This window comes from Trichechus manatus, unplaced genomic scaffold (genome assembly GCF_000243295.1).
Source record: "Trichechus manatus latirostris isolate Lorelei unplaced genomic scaffold, TriManLat1.0 scaffold00057, whole genome shotgun sequence".
NCBI lineage: Eukaryota > Metazoa > Chordata > Mammalia > Sirenia > Trichechidae > Trichechus > Trichechus manatus.
The window spans coordinates 15295897-15311276 of record NW_004443993.1 but is presented as its reverse complement, the minus strand read 5'-3'; the positions used below and the strand labels follow the sequence as shown (position 1 = coordinate 15311276).

Here is a 15380-nt window from a genome sequence, read left to right as displayed (position 1 = left end):
AGGCAGAGAGGGTTAGGAGCTGGTTGAATGGACATGGGGAACCAGGGGTAGAAGGAGGAGTGTGCTGTCACAGTAAGGGGAGAGCAATTAGAATCACATAACAATGTATGTATACATTTTTGTATGGGAAAAAATAAACAAAAAACAAACAATTTTTTACATGTTTGATTTGAAAAAAAGCCCCCGCGTGCCCCTCCCAGTCTATACCCTCCAAGGTAAACCACTGTCCCCCCTTCCACGAGACAGTGAATGGTTAACAAATCCTCAGAGACAGGACTTTCTTATCTAAGCACTTTACAAATGTCACTTTGTTTAATCCTACGAGATGGAGCCTGTTATAACTTCGATTTTGCAGACGAGGAAACTGAGGCACAGAGGGGTTAAGTCAGTGGCGTGAAGTTACGCAGCAGGCAGGCGGCAACAGGCCGGGATATGAAGCCAGAGTTGACACCCCTAACTACCCCTAACTAAGTGCCATCCAGTCGGTTCTGACTCATAGCGACCCTGTGTACAACAGAATGTAACACTGCCCGGTCCTGCGCCATCCGCATAATTGTTATGCTTGAGCCCACTGTTGCAGCCACTGTGTCAATCCATTTCGTTGAGGGTCTTCCTCTTTTTCACTGAACCCCTATTTTACCAAGCATGATGTCCTTCTCCAGGAACTGGTCCCTCCTGACAACATGTCCAAAGTATGTGAGACAAAGTCTCACCATCCTTGCTCCTAAGGAGAATTCTGGCTGTACTTCTTCCAAGACAAATTTGTTTGTTCTTTTAGCAGCCCATGGTATATTTGATATTCTTCTCCTACACCACAATTCAAAGGCGTCAATTCTTCTTCGGTCTTCCTTATTCATCGTCCAGCTTTTGCATGCATATGAGGTGCCTGAAAATACCATGGCTTGGGTCAGGCACACCTTAGTCTTCAAGATGACATCTTTGCTTTTTGACACTTTTAAGACATCTTTTGCAGCAGATTTGCCCAACGCGATGCGTCTTTTGATTTCTTGACCGTTGCAAACTAGCTACCATTGGGGTGTGTTAACGCGGTATACCGGAGGCACTCAACAGATGCAGCCTTGGTTAAGTCCAGTCTCCCTGCCTGGGCCAAACTCCCCCAAAAGACATGGTGTTCTCCATTGTCTCCCCATCCACCGTCCCTAGACTTGAAACAGGACTGTGTATACAGCAGGTGCCTACTAAGTGCTCTATGGTAACTTTAAGGCAGGGTGGGGACCCCACCAAGGAGGGGAGGAGGAGGCAGGACTGGTCAGTGTGTGTCTGATCAAGCAGAAGATAAAGAACAGACATTAACTGAGCACCTGCTGTGTGCTAGGTCCTTGCTGAAGAGTCCTGGGGATTCACCTGCCTGTGGTCACATAGTGAGGGGGGCCCAGGGACAAACAGGACCCCATGTGGGCCCAGGCTCCCCCACCCTGCCCACCCCAGAGACGGGCCCGTTGGCTCCCTCCCCTGAGCTTGTCCCAGCGCCAGGGGACGTTGTGTCTTGCGACATCCTTGGCTGCAGCCGTTGCAGCTGGAGAATCCTGGGGGAGGTGGGAAGAGGAAGCAGGGGCTGGGGGCTGGCGCTGGGGCTGGCGCTGGGGCTGGGGCTGGGCCCTGAGGGACCACGTCCCGTTGCTCTGGCTGGGCTTACTCCATAGTGCCGGGTCTAAGCTCTCAAACTTGATGGAGACCCACAGCCCCTCTCCAGCCTCGGCCCCTTTCTCCAGCCCCCGCGCCAGGCAGACCAGCCAGACCACAGCCTCGGGTGGGGAGGGGGCTCATCGAAGTTCAGCAAGGCAGGGGTGGGACGGAGTCCCTTCCCTGAACCTCTGCTGGCATCCAGAGACTGATGGGACCCCCGAGTGGGAGCAAGTTCCCTGTCATAAGCAATAATCAAATAAAGGTTGGAAGGCCAGGCTTTGAGAGGGAGCCTGGAGGCTCAAGTGGAGGGCAGCAAAGCCAGGACCCAGGGTCAGCCTCAAATCACCGACCAGCTGTGACCCCTGGGGGCTAGGTTCAAATTCTGGTTCTCTCACTACGTTGCTGGGCGGGCAACTCATGGGGGACTGTCTGTGCCTCAGTTTCCCTGCTGACCCTGTGAAATGTCAGGGTAGCTCCAGGCATACCGTGAACTCTCAACATGGTTACCTGCTATTGTCATTATTATAGTGCCCCAGGTAAACTGAGGCACAGGGGTGCACCTGGCCAGGCTCCCTCGGGCGGAGGGTGACAAGGTTTAGCAAAAATACAGGATGCCCAATTAACTTTGAATGTCAGATAAACAATGACTAATTTTATAGGAGGGACCAGTCCCTGGAGAAGGACATCATGCTTGGTAAAGTGGAGGGTCAGCCAAAAAGAGGAAGACCTTCCGAGAGATGGATTGACACAGTGGGGCATCAATGGGCTTAAGGGTAGCAATGATTGTGAGGACGGCGCAGGACCGGGCAGTGTTTTATTCTGTTGTACACGGGGTCACTGTGAGTGGGAACTGACTCAATGGCACCTATCAACAACAATTTTATAGTATGCGTAAAGCCTGTGCCACATTTGGAACATACTCATACTCAAAAAGTAATTGTTTATGTGAAATTTGAACTTAATTGGGCATCCTGAATTTTATCTGGTGGTTCTACTCAGGCTGCCCCAGCCTCTTGCACCCCCACCCCACTCTGTCTATCACCCCCTTGTCCTCTGCGGCCCCCCGGGAGTGGGGAGAGGAAGTGGGGAGGCCCAGTCCCACTCTGGGGCAACCACAACGGCCTCCCACAGCGGGGCCATAAAAGGGACTGGTGGGGCAGTAGGGGCAGAGACCCAGACTCCCCGCCCGACCATGACTCACAGCCGCCAACCCTCCAGCCCAGCGCTCACCCCCCTTCTACTGGCCGTGCTGCTGGGCGGTGAGTGGGGTGCGGGTCCGTCCACCCGTCTGTCCCTAGGTGCTGTTCCCCACATCCTCACTTTGAGCTCGATCCAAGTGAACCCTCATCCTCGTGAGAGGAGACGGCTGGGATGATGAGCTTCGTTGTACAGAAGAGGAGCCTGAGGTTCCGAGTGGCCAGGGCACGGCATGGGGGCCCAAAGCCAGGGTTTGAACCCTAGGGTCGGAAGGTACCCTCTGGGGCTCAGCAGCAGGGTTCAAGTCTGGATCCCGCTGTGCCTTGGACAGGGGGACCTTGGGCAGGCTCATTCACCTCTCTGTGCCTCAGTTTCCTCATCCAGGAAATGGGTGGGATTCCCGGCTGGGGTTCAAGGAGCTGGGCAGGGCATCCTTGGCCGGGGCTCACGCCTCCCACCGTGTGTCCTCAGGCCCCGCTCTGGCCTCAGAGATCGTGGGCGGCCGGCCAGCCCAGCCCCATGCCTGGCCTTTCATGGTGTCCCTGCAGCGGCGCGGGGGCCACTTCTGCGGGGCCACTCTCATCACCCGAAGCTTCGTCATGTCTGCGGCTCACTGTGTGAATGACTTGTGAGTCCCCTGGAGGGCTGTTTCCCCTCCCGGAAGCCTCGGCCCCCACGTCTGTAAAACTGGAGGGGTGAGGCCGGGGCCCTGGGTCTGTGTGCGCTCCCCACGTGGTCGAGGTGAGCGTGCGGGAGCGGCCGGCCCCGCCCCCCGGCCACGTGCGCGACCCTTCCCCCTCTCCTCTAGCCCAGGCCCCCGTCGGTGCACCCCCTCCTTAGACCCAAAGGGGCGCGGGAGGACACGGAGGTGGGGCTCCTGGGGCCACGCTGAGCTCCTGGGACCACCCGAATCACCGCCCATCCCCTTCCTCGCCCGTAGAAACTTCCGGTCGATACAGGTAGTGCTGGGGGCCCACAATCTGCGTCGGCCTGAGCGCACACGGCAGATATTTGCCGTCCAGAGGGTCTTTGAGAACGGCTTTGACCCCATAAGCCTGCAGAACGACATCGTGATCCTCCAGGTGCCAGGCCGGGCGGGGTGTGGCGGCAGGAGCCGGCAGGGGCAGGTGGAGAAGGGGCGAGAAGGTGTGGGACACCTTGGGCCAGGTTGTGGGGCCCTCAGCGGCAGACCTGAGGTGGAATCCAGGCTCTAACCAGGAAGGTCACCCCCTCTGTGTGCCTCAGACCCCTCCTCTGTAAAACGGGGAAATAAGAACCCATCCCATCGTCTATCCAGAGGATTAAAGGAGATGATACCGCGAGTTGTCCAGAAATGAGGCTGCTGTTGTTACTGCGTGGGCCCTTCACCCACTGGCCCTGCGGCCGTGGGCAGGGACGGTCCCTACCTCTGCAAAGTGGGGTAAAACTCCCCGCTGTCGGGGGGTAGGAGGCTCACGGCAGAAACCCCACCCCAGGCTAAAAAGTGGTGATTCTTCTCTGACAATGTCGTAGATCAAGGATTTTGTTGTCAGTCGCTCAAGGTCAGGCCACGCCCCCTCCCAACCATGCCCCAAGCCGCTGTGGTTGCTCCTTCTTCACAGATGGGGAAACGGAGGCTTAGGATGGGGAACAGCCTGCAGGGTGGGTGGCCTGCTCCACGAGACCTCAGAATCCACCTTTGGGTTGGGGCTTCAGTTGGGAAACTGAGGCACGGAGTGGGGACGGTCACTGCCCTCTGTCCTGGGTGACCTGCCGTTGGTCTGTCCTGCCCCTGCAGCTCAACGGGACGGCCACCCTCAATGTGAACGTGCAAGTGGCCCGGCTGCCCGCCCAAGGCCGTGGCGTGGGTAATGGGGTGCAGTGCCTGGCCATGGGCTGGGGCCGGCTGGGCATGAACAGGCCACTACCTAGTGTCCTGCAGCAGCTCAATGTGACCGTGGTGACCTCTCGCTGCCGCCGCTCCAACGTGTGCACTCTAGTGCGTGGCCGGCGGGCTGGCATCTGCTTTGTACGTACCCTGCCCTCTCCACTCAGTGCTCCCCACCCTCCTCCTGGCCCAGGCTGCAGCAACAGGGACTGCGGGCAGACTCCAGGAAGGACTTACTGTACCCTCAAGGGTGGCAGGTGGGCAGCAGGCCTCGCAGTGCAGCCTCCTGACCTTGTCTGCCTCCACAGGGGGACTCCGGCAGCCCCCTGATCTGCAATGGAGTGGTCCAGGGCATCGACTCCTTCATCCAGGGAGGCTGCGGCTCTGGGATCTACCCAGACTTCTTTGCCGCTGTGGCACAGTTTGCAAACTGGATCGACAGCATCATCCGCCGCCATGATGACCGGTCCCCTCCCTACCCTAGGGACGCCACGAACAGGACCCCCTAAGAGGAACTCCCCCAGTCATCGCACCTCACCTGCTCACGGCTGCGTTATCCACTGGCACGATAAAAATCCTCTTTGTTTTGTAGACCATGTCTGGGAGTTTGTTGGCTGTGCAATTGGCTGTTGAAAGTGGTCAGGAGGGTGTCTTTGGACAAGGAGAGTACGCTACCACTAGGTGGCGGCAAAGTCAGGGCATTGGAGCAAGAAGTGAGATCCCCTTCTCCGCCCTCCACCAGAGGCTGCCGGATACCATTCTGGTGCAAAGCCCGGGTGAGGAGCCTGGGTTTAGTGGTTCCCAGGTTTGGTTTTGAGTCCCAGCTCTGTGACTCAGGGTGAGTTGCTTGCTGCCTCTCTGAGCCTCAGTTTCCTCGTGGGAAGGAGTGAGCTGCTGTCTGGGAAGGACTCAGCCAGGGGTTTGGGTCCCAGGCCTGCCTTGTCCTCACTAGGTGATGCAGACAAGCCCCCCACAACACACACACTGCCCCAGCCTCAGTTTCCCCTCTGACAACTGGGGGCAGAACAGATATTTCCCAACGCAACCCCCAGCCCTAATGGAGGGCAGGTCCGAGGCAGTGACCCTGGAGAAGGGATTGGCCCAGGCCCTCGTCTGCCCTCCTGAGCCTGGGAAGGACCCGTCTCCGTCCACAGGTGGGGGTCGTGACAGACACAGCCTCTACCATTGGTGTGGCTCACAGTCTGATGGGGGAGGACAGTTACCCAAACCAGCAGATAAATAAGACAGATCACGTCCTCCTATGAACTCTGAATAAACCGCCCCTCCCTCTGTCCCACTGGAACTCACCAGCTGGGCTGGCTCCCACCTCTGTGCCTTTGCCCATATGCTGGTTCATCTCCCTGAGCTGCCCTTCCCACAGCTTCCCCGAGATAGCTCCCCTCGTCACACTTCTGCCAGAGTGCCAGCTGCTCAGAGGGGCGCCCACTGCCCAGTGATTGCTTTTTTCTCTTCATAGTACACCCTGGCGATCTTCCTAGGCAGCCCAGCCTCTGGAGGAAGGTCAGGGTTATTTACTGACCTCCTTGCTGCGTTTCCAAATTTTGTTGCTATCTCAAACATTCTTCCTCTTACATAAGCTGGACTCCACATCCTAACAGGCTTTTGCTCAGCATTTCTGATTTTAATAAGGAATGTTTTTTTTAAAAAACAAAAAAACGTTGCTGTTGAGTCGATTCTGACTCATAGTGACCCTCTAGGATAGAGTAGAACTTCCCCACAGCATTTCTAAGGAGTGGCTGGTGGATTTGAACTGCCGACCTTTTGGTTAGCAGCTGTAGCTCTAACCACTGCGCCACCAGGGCTCCAGGAAACTGTTCAGATCAAACAAATCACATTTCTTGCATTACTTTCTATTCTTTCCTGTATGTATGAAATAGTTCACTGGGCAGAGAAATGAAGCAGAGGGGAAAATATGTGGCTGTTCTCACATAGGTAGACATGACACCCACCCACTTCTGTCCCAGCACCTCCATCAAGAAGGCTTGACCCACCATCTCCACCTACAGAGGGCCATGTGACCCAGGCTTGGCCAATCAGAACATGCCCATCTCCTGCCCACAGTGATTGGTTTGGAAGAGAGCGTGTGGTTCAAGCTCAGCCAATGAGAGGCAGCCCTGAGACTTTGGCTAGAGTGATGGAGAATGAGGCCTTTACTTTGGGAGGGGGCTGCTGAGCCTCTAGGGTGAGTGTGGGGCTCCCAAAGTCACAAGAGCGGAGGCTGGTGAGGAGAGAAATCATCAAGGATGAAAGGAGAAGCCAGAGGCAGAGCTCTGACATTATTCAGGGAGCTGGATCAAGCCATACCTAGAGGCAGATACCCCTAAACTGTGCATTTAAATTCCCCTTGCTGAAGGCTCCACCCAGCTTGACTTTGATTTTCTGTCCCTGGCGTCTGGTTGCCCCTACACACCATCTTTCTGACATTCTACTTGTTGGTGCCTCAGGCCTCAGAGCCTGCAGGGACAAGGGTGTCAGGTGACCATCTCCCACCCCCACACCATCTCCTCCCCAAGTAGGAGAAGGAAGAAAAAGCAAGGAGGGGCAGAAAGATGAGGAAGTGGATTGTTTACAAAGTGTGTGTTCCAGCTGTAGCTGTGAAAGCTCCGGGCTGGAAGGATGGGACGCTTGAGGGCTGGGTGGAGAGAGTGGGGTGGGGGCTCAGCCCTCCTCTCTGCCCCCTCCCCATCCTGAGGGGCTGCCCTTTCTCAGGGACAGTGTGGGCCAGGCTCACAGAGGGGAAGGGACCCCTAGTCTACTCTTGGTGCAAAGTCTTAAAGGAGGTAGCTGAAGAGGGAAGAAGCGGTGTTCCCCTTTCTGCAGCTGGGCCGCTGCCCACTGAGCAGATGGGGCCTGTGAAAGCCACCCGCCCCCCTCCGCCCTCATAAAAGCCCCCCCAGGGCCCCGCCTGGTCAGTGGCGTAGACACAGCAGCAACATGGTGGACACCGCTGTGCGCCTGGTGGCTCTGGCACTCCTCGGAGCCGCAGTGTGTGGTGAGTGGACCTGGGCCTGGGGTCCTCAGCCTTAGGAGGGTCAGCCAAACAGGACCGTCCCCCGCCCCACCAGGCATGCAGCAGTGTGTAGGGGGGAGAGTCCGTGTGAATGTTGTTGTGTGCCGCTGAGTCAATTCTGACTCTTAGCACCCCCATATGACAGAGTAGAACTGCCACATAGGGCTTCCTAGGCTGTAACCTTTACCTGAGCAAATCGCCAGGTCTTTTCCCCTGGAAATGGAGCCACTGATAAACTGGCACCGCTGATCTTTCACCTAGCAGCTGAGCGTTTAGCCATTGCACCACCAGGGCTCCTTGCCAAAAAAAGCAAACCCGTTGCTGTTGAGTCGGTGCTGACTCACAGTAGCCCTATAGGACAGAGTAGAGTTGCCCCATAGCATTCCCAAGGAGTGCCTGGTGGATTTGAACGGCTGACCTTTTGGTTAGCAGCCGAGCTCTTACCCACTGTGCCACCAGGGCTCCCCAGGGTTCCTTAGCGGTTCTAAAAGCCAGGGAATTCTCAGAATTTCTCTGCGGAAACCTGAGTCTTCCAGAGTCTCAGCTCTCCCCATAGTGGAGTCAAGAATCTGAAATTTTACAGTTGAAAACTGGTGGCCCGCCAACCTAACCAGGCTGGCAGGACCATTTAGTTTGGCCAGCCCCATTTTTCTTAGGTTTAATTTGGAGCAGTGTGGCAATGCGTGCAAGGCTGGCATTTGCCCCAGGCCCCACCACTCGCTATCTTCTGTCTTCTCATGCATTCCTGCCTGGATCCCAGGAATCTGAGTTTGCCACCCTGGGTGGGAGGATAGCAATGATGGAGCAGGCTGGGTGTCTGAGGGCTGGGCTTCAGGCTGGACCCAGGTCCCCAAGGTTCGCAGTTCTCCCTGCAGTCCTCAATGCCCTGTCGCCCACCCGCAGCTGCACAGCCCAGGGGTCGGATCCTAGGGGGCAGGGAGGCCGAGCCCCACGCGCGGCCCTACATGGCGTCGGTGCAGGTGAACGGCGCGCACGTGTGCGGCGGCTTCCTGGTGGCCGAGCAATGGGTGCTGAGCGCAGCGCACTGCCTAGAGGATGCGTGAGTGGCCCGGGCCTCGGACGGGGGCAAGGCGCGGGGGAGCGGTGCTGGGGGTAGGGAGGGGTCCAGGGCTCTGACTGTGGACCCCGCCCGCCCCCAGGGCCGGCGGGAAGGTGCAGGTGCTCCTGGGCGCGCACTCCCTGTCGCAGCCTGAGCCCTCCAAGCGCCTGTACGATGTGCGCCGCGCGGTGCCCCACCCGGACAGCCGGCCCGAGACCATCGACCACGACCTCCTCCTGCTGCAGGTCAGCTAGCTGAGTATTGCCGCAGTCCCTCCTGCTGCACCGAGAGCTGATCCCCTTCCCTGGTCCCACTCCTGCCTGTTCCACCTCCAGTCCCACCAAGATTAGCCTCAGACCCTCTTACGGCAGCTGGGACCCACGTCCTCCTGTTGCCCCGCCAGTCCCACGGAGTCTAGCCTCAGTCCTTCTTGCTGCACACCACCCTGCCACACCCTCCCCGCCCTGACTCTCGCCTCTGTCCCCCCAAGCTATCCGAGAAGGCCGTGCTGGGCCCCGCCGTGCGCCCCCTGACTTGGCAGCGCGAGGACCGCGACGTGGCGCCCGGCACGCTCTGCGAAGTGGCCGGCTGGGGCGTGGTCAGGCACACCGGCCGCCGGCCCGACCGCCTGCAGTACGTGTCGGTGCCCGTGCTCGACCGTGCCACCTGCAACCTGCGCACCTACCACGACGGAGCCATCACTGAGCGCATGATGTGCGCGGAGAGCAAAAGCCGAGACAGCTGCAAGGTTAGGGCGGGGCCTGAAGGGCGGGACGCGGGAGTGGGCGGGGCCTGAAACGGGGCGGGACACTTGGGGCGGGGTCTAGAGAGACGGGGCAGGGCCAGGAGGGTGGGGCATGGAGGCGGGCGGGGCCTAGAGGGGCGGGGCACGTGGTGGGCGGGGTCTAAAGGAGATGGGGAAGGGCAGAAATGGGCAGGGTCTGAGGGGAGTAGGGGCCAGGAGGGGTGGAGTCTGGGACAGGGCGGGGTTTGCAGACTGGCTAAGAAGGGGACAGGCCCTGGGACAAAGACCAAAGTGGAGGTCTGAGAAGGAAGAGGTGGACTTAGAGTCAAAGGGGCGGGGGCTAAGATGGGGCGGAGCCTGCTTTCGTGGGCGGGGATTTGAAAGAAAGGGGCGAGGCCTGAGAGGTTGGCCGGCCAGGAACCAGACTGGGGCCAGAGAAGAGCTGAATTGCAGGGGGCTGGCTGGTGGTTTCTGGCGGGTGTCGGGGGGGGAGGAGACAGGTAAGAAGGAGGGTCTAGAGCAGAAAGAGGGGCTTGGACTTTGGAAAAGGGGCTGGGAATGTGGCAGGTGTGGCAGCCCACCACTCACGGCCCCACCCGACGCAGGGTGACTCCGGGGGTCCGCTGGTGTGCGGGGGCGTGGCCGAGGGCGTGGTCACCTCTGGCTTGCGCGTCTGCGGCAACCGCAAGAAGCCCGGGATCTACACTCGCACAGCGAGCTACGTGGCCTGGATCGATGGCGTCATGGCCGAGGGCTAGGTCGCCTGAAGAGGACCCGGGGTGGGGTCAGCAGTCACCACGGTTGTGGGGGACTCAGCAATAAAGTTATTCAGCCCTGCATCCAGTCTGCCTTTATTGAGCGCTCACTGCATGCGGGTACCCCGACGGAAGGTGGGGGAGGCGGGTACCCACAGATAAAGATAAAGCGCTTGCGCTGAGAATACAGCGTGAAACACAGCTCCGGGAGGAAGGGCCTGCAGGGACAAAAGCCCACGGAACAAATGCCTCCAATCAGGGCCCAAAGCTGCCAGGTGTCGTTCCCCGCTTCGGCCACACGGCGGCGCCCTTATTCTTCTCTGGAAGGTGGGGAAGGAACTCGAGGTACAGGGAGGGGATTGCATGGGGGGTGTCCCCACGGCTATCCTCTCTTGGTCAGGTTAATGTCCCAAGTGGCACCTGAAGGCCTACTGTGTGCAAGACACTGCTCTGGCCTGAGACAGAGGTGCAAAGACCCTCTGCTGTCCGCTCTTACGGCCCATTTCCCAGACACGTAAACTGGAGACTCAGGGAGGCCGTGTGACACCCGAGCTCACGCAGCTTGTAGCAAAGCCGGGATTCAAAGCCAGAGCATGCCATCCCCAGTGCTTCCAAATTTAAATAAAACAGAATGAAAGAGGACGGTAGGCCTCAGTTTACCCCTCAGGGAGTGACAGGGAGGTGACAGAGGGTACAGTCCAGGCTGAAAGTGCCCTCTGGACGTTGAGGCTCAACACCTACTAGGCACCAGGCGTGAAGCCTGGCCCATGAGGAGGGCTCACGGCCCCCTTCCTGTCAAAAAGGACACTGAGGGTCTGAGAGAGGAAGTCACGTGCCCCACTGGGCTCCTGAGCCCTGCTGCTGCCCAGTGGTGCTGCTTCGTGCTGTGAGGACAGGCGTCCCGGGCTCAGTGCTCACCCTGCAGGGCGCCTGGCCTGCCCGCCCTCCCTCCCATGGTGCCTTTAAGAAAGAAAACAAGAAAACAAGAAACCAATTACCACCCAGCTGGCGGGGCCCCTCAGCCGTAATGGTCAGAGTGCTTGCTGCTGGCTGAAGGCAGGACCCCTGAGAAAGGGGCTGAGCTGCCAGAAATGAGGGGGGGACTCACGGACAGTGTGTGTGGGGTAGAGAGGCAGAGACGGGCGCAGAGGTGTCAAAGGCCTGCCCGCTGTGACCAGAGGAGGGCTGAGGGGGTGCAGGGTGCACAGTGGGTGCTCCGCAGAGGGGCGGCGCCAGTGAAACCAACACAGGCTCGTGGGGACGGTTTATTGGGCCACCCCTTCCCAGCCCAGCCTGCCAAGTCTCAGAACCACATGGTGGGGCAGCCCTGGCACCACCAGCTACAGGTGGCAGGTGTCCTGGCCAGTGTCACCTGGGCTCACTGAAATGAGACACCCAGCCAGTCCCGACCCTCTGAGCTGACCCTTGCACCGGGCGGGGTGGCTGCCTCCCGGGTTCAAGTGCCGCAGGTCATGGAGAAATCTCGAGGCTCACATCAATCGGATGCCAATCACAGCCTCTGTGTCCTCACTTGCTCTGCCCAGTTATGGAGGCGCCGGACCTCACGTGGCTCGACAGCCACCTTGGAGGCCAGGTTATCTCGTCACAGGCTGGCAGGTGCTCACAGCGTGTGGAGTAGCCCGTCACAGGCACGGAGTAGAGAGAGGACGCTGCCTTTGTTAACATCCACCAGGAAACCACAGGGCCAGGCGCCGAGCCCCTGGACGCACGTCAGGGGCAGCTGAGCGGCATGCGCCTCCAGAGCCCTCCGCACAGGCAGTTCTTGATCCAGCGCTGCTCCCACTGCTTCACGGCCGTCGTCTTGTTTGGTGATCTGAGCATGGTCACGCAGCCACACCTGCAGGCAGGGCCGGCAGACAGGGGATGGTGGGTCCGTAGGGTGCCCCCACTGTCCCTGCACTCAGCATGCTCCCACCCGCCATCCCTTGAGCCCACACCACCATGCTCCTGCTTGATGGCCTTCCCACCACAGGACCTTTACACATGCTGTTCCCCCACCAAGGATGCTGTTTCCTGCACCACCTGCCACCCTGAGCTGACCCTGTCCTCCTGGTCCCACTGAGGGTTCATCCCTCCATGAGGTGTCTGTCCCTAGCCTCCCCAAAGGTATGAAGACGTGACTGGGCGTCTAAGTCCTGGCACAGCCACGCACTCGCAGTATGACCCTGGCAATCATGTGGCCTCTCCGGCCCTCGGCTTCCTGGGGTCATTCTGTGGCAAGTGGGGCCACGTCTGCCAAGAGCCAGTGATGGAGGACTGGATGCAAAGAGGCGGGAGCACTGGTGGGGAGGGTCTGCGTAGGTGGGGGCTCACCTGGTGCAGGTGGGGGCTCACCTGGTACAGGTCTTGCACTCCTCAGTGGGGTAAGCCCCCAGGTGCAGCCGGCGGAGGTGGTCGATCTTGGGCTGGCCTGGTGCCCTGGGTGGACAGACGGGAGAGCGTGAGGGAGGCTGTGGCCACTGTGGGCTGGGCCTGGGCAGGATGTCTGTCCACAGCGGGCAGGTGTTCCTGGGGGCACGTCCATCTTGGGGGCACCCAGTGTGTCCCCAAAGCCCCACACAGAGACCAATCCATCAGCAAAAAGACCATGCGTAGTTAGTTAAATCAGGTTTCACTAGAGTGGGCCCTGATGCAATAACAAGTGTCCTTCTAAGAGAAAGGCAAGGCAGGTCCCGAAAAGAAGAGCTGCTCAAGGCCCCGAGGCAGGGTGGCACACCTGGCAAGGCTGTCGAGCTGGGAGGCGGCGGCGCTGCCCGGCAGAGTGGGCGCCCGGCCGAACTGCAGCCTTAGGGGCTGCTTGGGCTGCAGGCGGCTGATGAGACCGTCACTGACAGGCAGCCAGTCCAGGCTGGGGATGAGCAGCTGGCTGGGCAGCAGGCAGCACTCATCCACCAGCGCCTCATCCGGCTCACTGGTGGGACCCTCATCGCGGCCTGTGGGGAAAGGAGGCGGTGGGGAGACCGTGCTCATGGCTCTGCCCATTGCACTGCCCGCTCACACACTACCAGGTCCAGTCCCAGCTCTGCCGAGGTGACCTTGATTTAAAAATCCCTGAGTGAGCTTGGGAGACGCCAGCACGCCGGGGCAGAGCCTGGTGACGGCTGACGTCTGACGAGGCCCATTACGTGCTGGACCCAAGCTGGGCACCAGGGAAACAACAGGACCAAGACAGAGCTGGTTTGACCTGAGGAGGCTTATGTTCTGGTGGAGGTGGCGGGGGGAGGGTACCAGCAGGGCTTGTGTTCTGCTGAGGGGACGGAACGTCTTACAGCAGATCCAGAGCTTGGTGAGCAGGCGGAAAAGCAAAGACATGCTGTCCTGGGTGTCTGAGGTGGCCGTGTACACGGGCAGGCAGCTGGGCTTCAGCAGGCCCCAGATGCGGATGACAACCATGAGCTCACGCAGAATGCCCAGTGAGGTGCCGTCTCGCAGGAAGCTGTGGCCGGGCCGCAGCGGGGAGCCCTAAGGGAGGGTGGGGCCGGGGGACTTGTTTTCAGATGTGGGCAGTGTCCTAGGCCTTCAGGTCAGATAACTGTGGGACAGAATCTCTTGGGGGTCAGTGGAATCCCCTAACCCACGGGTTCTCACCCAGGGCAACTGTGCACCAGGGGGCACTGTGCGATGTCTACGGACTTTTGTGGTTTTCATGACTCAGAAGACTGCTACTGGCATCAAGTGAGATGCTGCTCAATACCCCACAGTGCACAGGACGCCCCACCGCAGAGCACTATCCGACCCCGTGTCAGTGCCCTCGAGGTACAGACACAGGAAACAGGCCAGCCTCCTGCCTCCAGCACACACAGCCTGGAAGATTGGGCTGCCCAATTCCTGCAGAATAACCAGTGACTCAGGCTTCTGCTGCCGGGGGCTCCGGAGCCTAGCGCCACTATCCCCTGAGATGGGCGGGGCGAGAGCTAGGAGGAAGGGCGGGGCCAGGATGAGGCGGCGGAGCCAGGAAGAGGGGGCGGGGCTAGAGGGAGGAAGGGCAGACCGCGGCCAGAGGAGGCCAGGAAGGGAAGTGGATGGCACAAGAGGGTGAAATCAGGATGGGAGGTGAACAGGATGGGGTGAGGTATGAGTGGGCGTGGCCAGGAGGAAGGAGCGGGCTGGGAGGAAGGGGCGGGCACACACCTGGTTGGGCAGGCTGGCCAGCAGGTAGAGGACAAAGTCGCCCACCCACTGCAGGAGCTGCTGCAACGCCTGGAGCGTGTTCATATCCAGGACAAACTCCTCCGTCTTGAGGTTGATCATCACCTTGTCGATGTCTGGGAGAGACGTGCGGTCAGCAGACTGCACGCGCACACACACATGCACGCACACACACATACGCTTGCCAGCCCAAGCGTCACGCCCTCCGTCCTGGACCCAGCACAACTGGGCCTGCTAAGTGAGGGGACCCCGAGGACAGGCTGGGTCAACGGGCAGGCAGGGCAGGGAGGGCGGTGCCCACCGACGTCGGTGATCTTGGAGCAGATCTCGGTCAGCCGATCGCCGGGGCTCTTGTCAGGCGTGTTGAGGAAGTGGGGGCGCAGCAGGGACCTGAGCGTGGAGCTGATGGCGATGAGGAAGAGCTTGGCGTGATAGTCGCACACACGCGTCACCGTGCAGGGCGACAGCTTGCACAGCGAGGCCTTCATGGCCAGGATCCGCGTGGACAAGACCTGGGGGTGGCCGGGGTGGGCGGGCGGCGTGAGAGGGCGGGCGAGGGAGCGCTGAGAAGGAAGGGGCGGAGGACACCTCCCGGAGCCTGCGCGCAGAAGGCCCCGCCCAGCCCACGCGGCAGGCCGTCACCTGCTGCAGCGCGGCGTTCTGGCGCGTGTACTCCTCGTGCAGCTTCTCCACCAGGCTCTGCACCATGCTGGGCTGCACGTGCAGCAGGATGTCCCACCAGTCGTAGCCCGTCACCATGCAGTACTCCAGCAGGAACAGCAGGTGCCGCAGGGCCAGGCTCATGTCCAGCGTGTGGCCCATGGAGGGCGAGATGCGCAGCATGTTCAGCTGGGGTGGGGGGGACACGGGTGAGCCCGGGAGAGTGGGGCTCCGTCGGGGGGGGGCAC

General features: G+C 59.9%; 3 protein-coding genes across 3 annotated transcripts in view; 2 read left to right on the top strand and 1 right to left on the bottom strand.

Annotated features, from left to right (window-relative positions):
- The first annotated feature begins 2839 nt into the window (after positions 1-2839).
- On the top strand, positions 2840-5421 carry ELANE (elastase, neutrophil expressed). The gene is made up of 5 exons (XM_004378691.2): positions 2840-2906; positions 3316-3472; positions 3785-3926; positions 4622-4852; positions 5020-5421. The coding sequence occupies exons 1-5, from the start codon at positions 2840-2842 to the stop codon at positions 5218-5220; spliced, it is 798 nt and encodes a 265-aa protein (XP_004378748.1). The 3' UTR covers positions 5221-5421.
- Positions 5422-7614: 2193 nt separating this feature from the next.
- On the top strand, positions 7615-10386 carry CFD (complement factor D). The gene is made up of 5 exons (XM_004378524.3): positions 7615-7724; positions 8646-8802; positions 8903-9047; positions 9293-9550; positions 10153-10386. Exons 1-5 carry the CDS (start codon positions 7667-7669, stop codon positions 10303-10305), a joined length of 771 nt encoding a protein of 256 aa, XP_004378581.1. The 5' UTR covers positions 7615-7666; the 3' UTR covers positions 10306-10386.
- A 1174-nt stretch (positions 10387-11560) lies between these two features.
- The window catches only part of MED16 (mediator complex subunit 16), a 17158-nt gene continuing 13338 nt past the window's right edge, over positions 11561-15380 (bottom strand). The window contains exons 9-15 of the mRNA XM_004378690.3: positions 15115-15321; positions 14774-14984; positions 14455-14588; positions 13593-13785; positions 13040-13256; positions 12658-12741; positions 11561-12160 (exon numbers count right to left, since the gene is read on the bottom strand). Of these exons, the coding sequence (XP_004378747.1) occupies positions 12034-12160; positions 12658-12741; positions 13040-13256; positions 13593-13785; positions 14455-14588; positions 14774-14984; positions 15115-15321 (1173 nt within the window). The 3' untranslated portion in view covers positions 11561-12033. The remainder of the gene's footprint in view (positions 12161-12657; positions 12742-13039; positions 13257-13592; positions 13786-14454; positions 14589-14773; positions 14985-15114; positions 15322-15380) is intronic.

Bases quoted from the DNA above. Each gene is read 5' to 3' on its own strand.
- CFD (XM_004378524.3), top strand. From the start codon at position 7,667: ATGGTGGACACCGCTGTGCGCCTGGTGGCTCTGGCACTCCTCGGAGCC. The intron at 7,725-8,645 runs GTGAGTGGACCT...GCCCACCCGCAG, and splicing joins CCTCGGAGCCGCAGTGTGTG to CTGCACAGCCCAGGGGTCGG. The intron at 9,048-9,292 runs GTCAGCTAGCTG...TGTCCCCCCAAG, and splicing joins ACGACCTCCTCCTGCTGCAG to CTATCCGAGAAGGCCGTGCT.
- ELANE (XM_004378691.2), top strand. From the start codon at position 2,840: ATGACTCACAGCCGCCAACCCTCCAGCCCAGCGCTCACCCCCCTTCTA. The intron at 2,907-3,315 runs GTGAGTGGGGTG...GTGTGTCCTCAG, and splicing joins ACTGGCCGTGCTGCTGGGCG to GCCCCGCTCTGGCCTCAGAG. The intron at 3,927-4,621 runs GTGCCAGGCCGG...CTGCCCCTGCAG, and splicing joins ACGACATCGTGATCCTCCAG to CTCAACGGGACGGCCACCCT.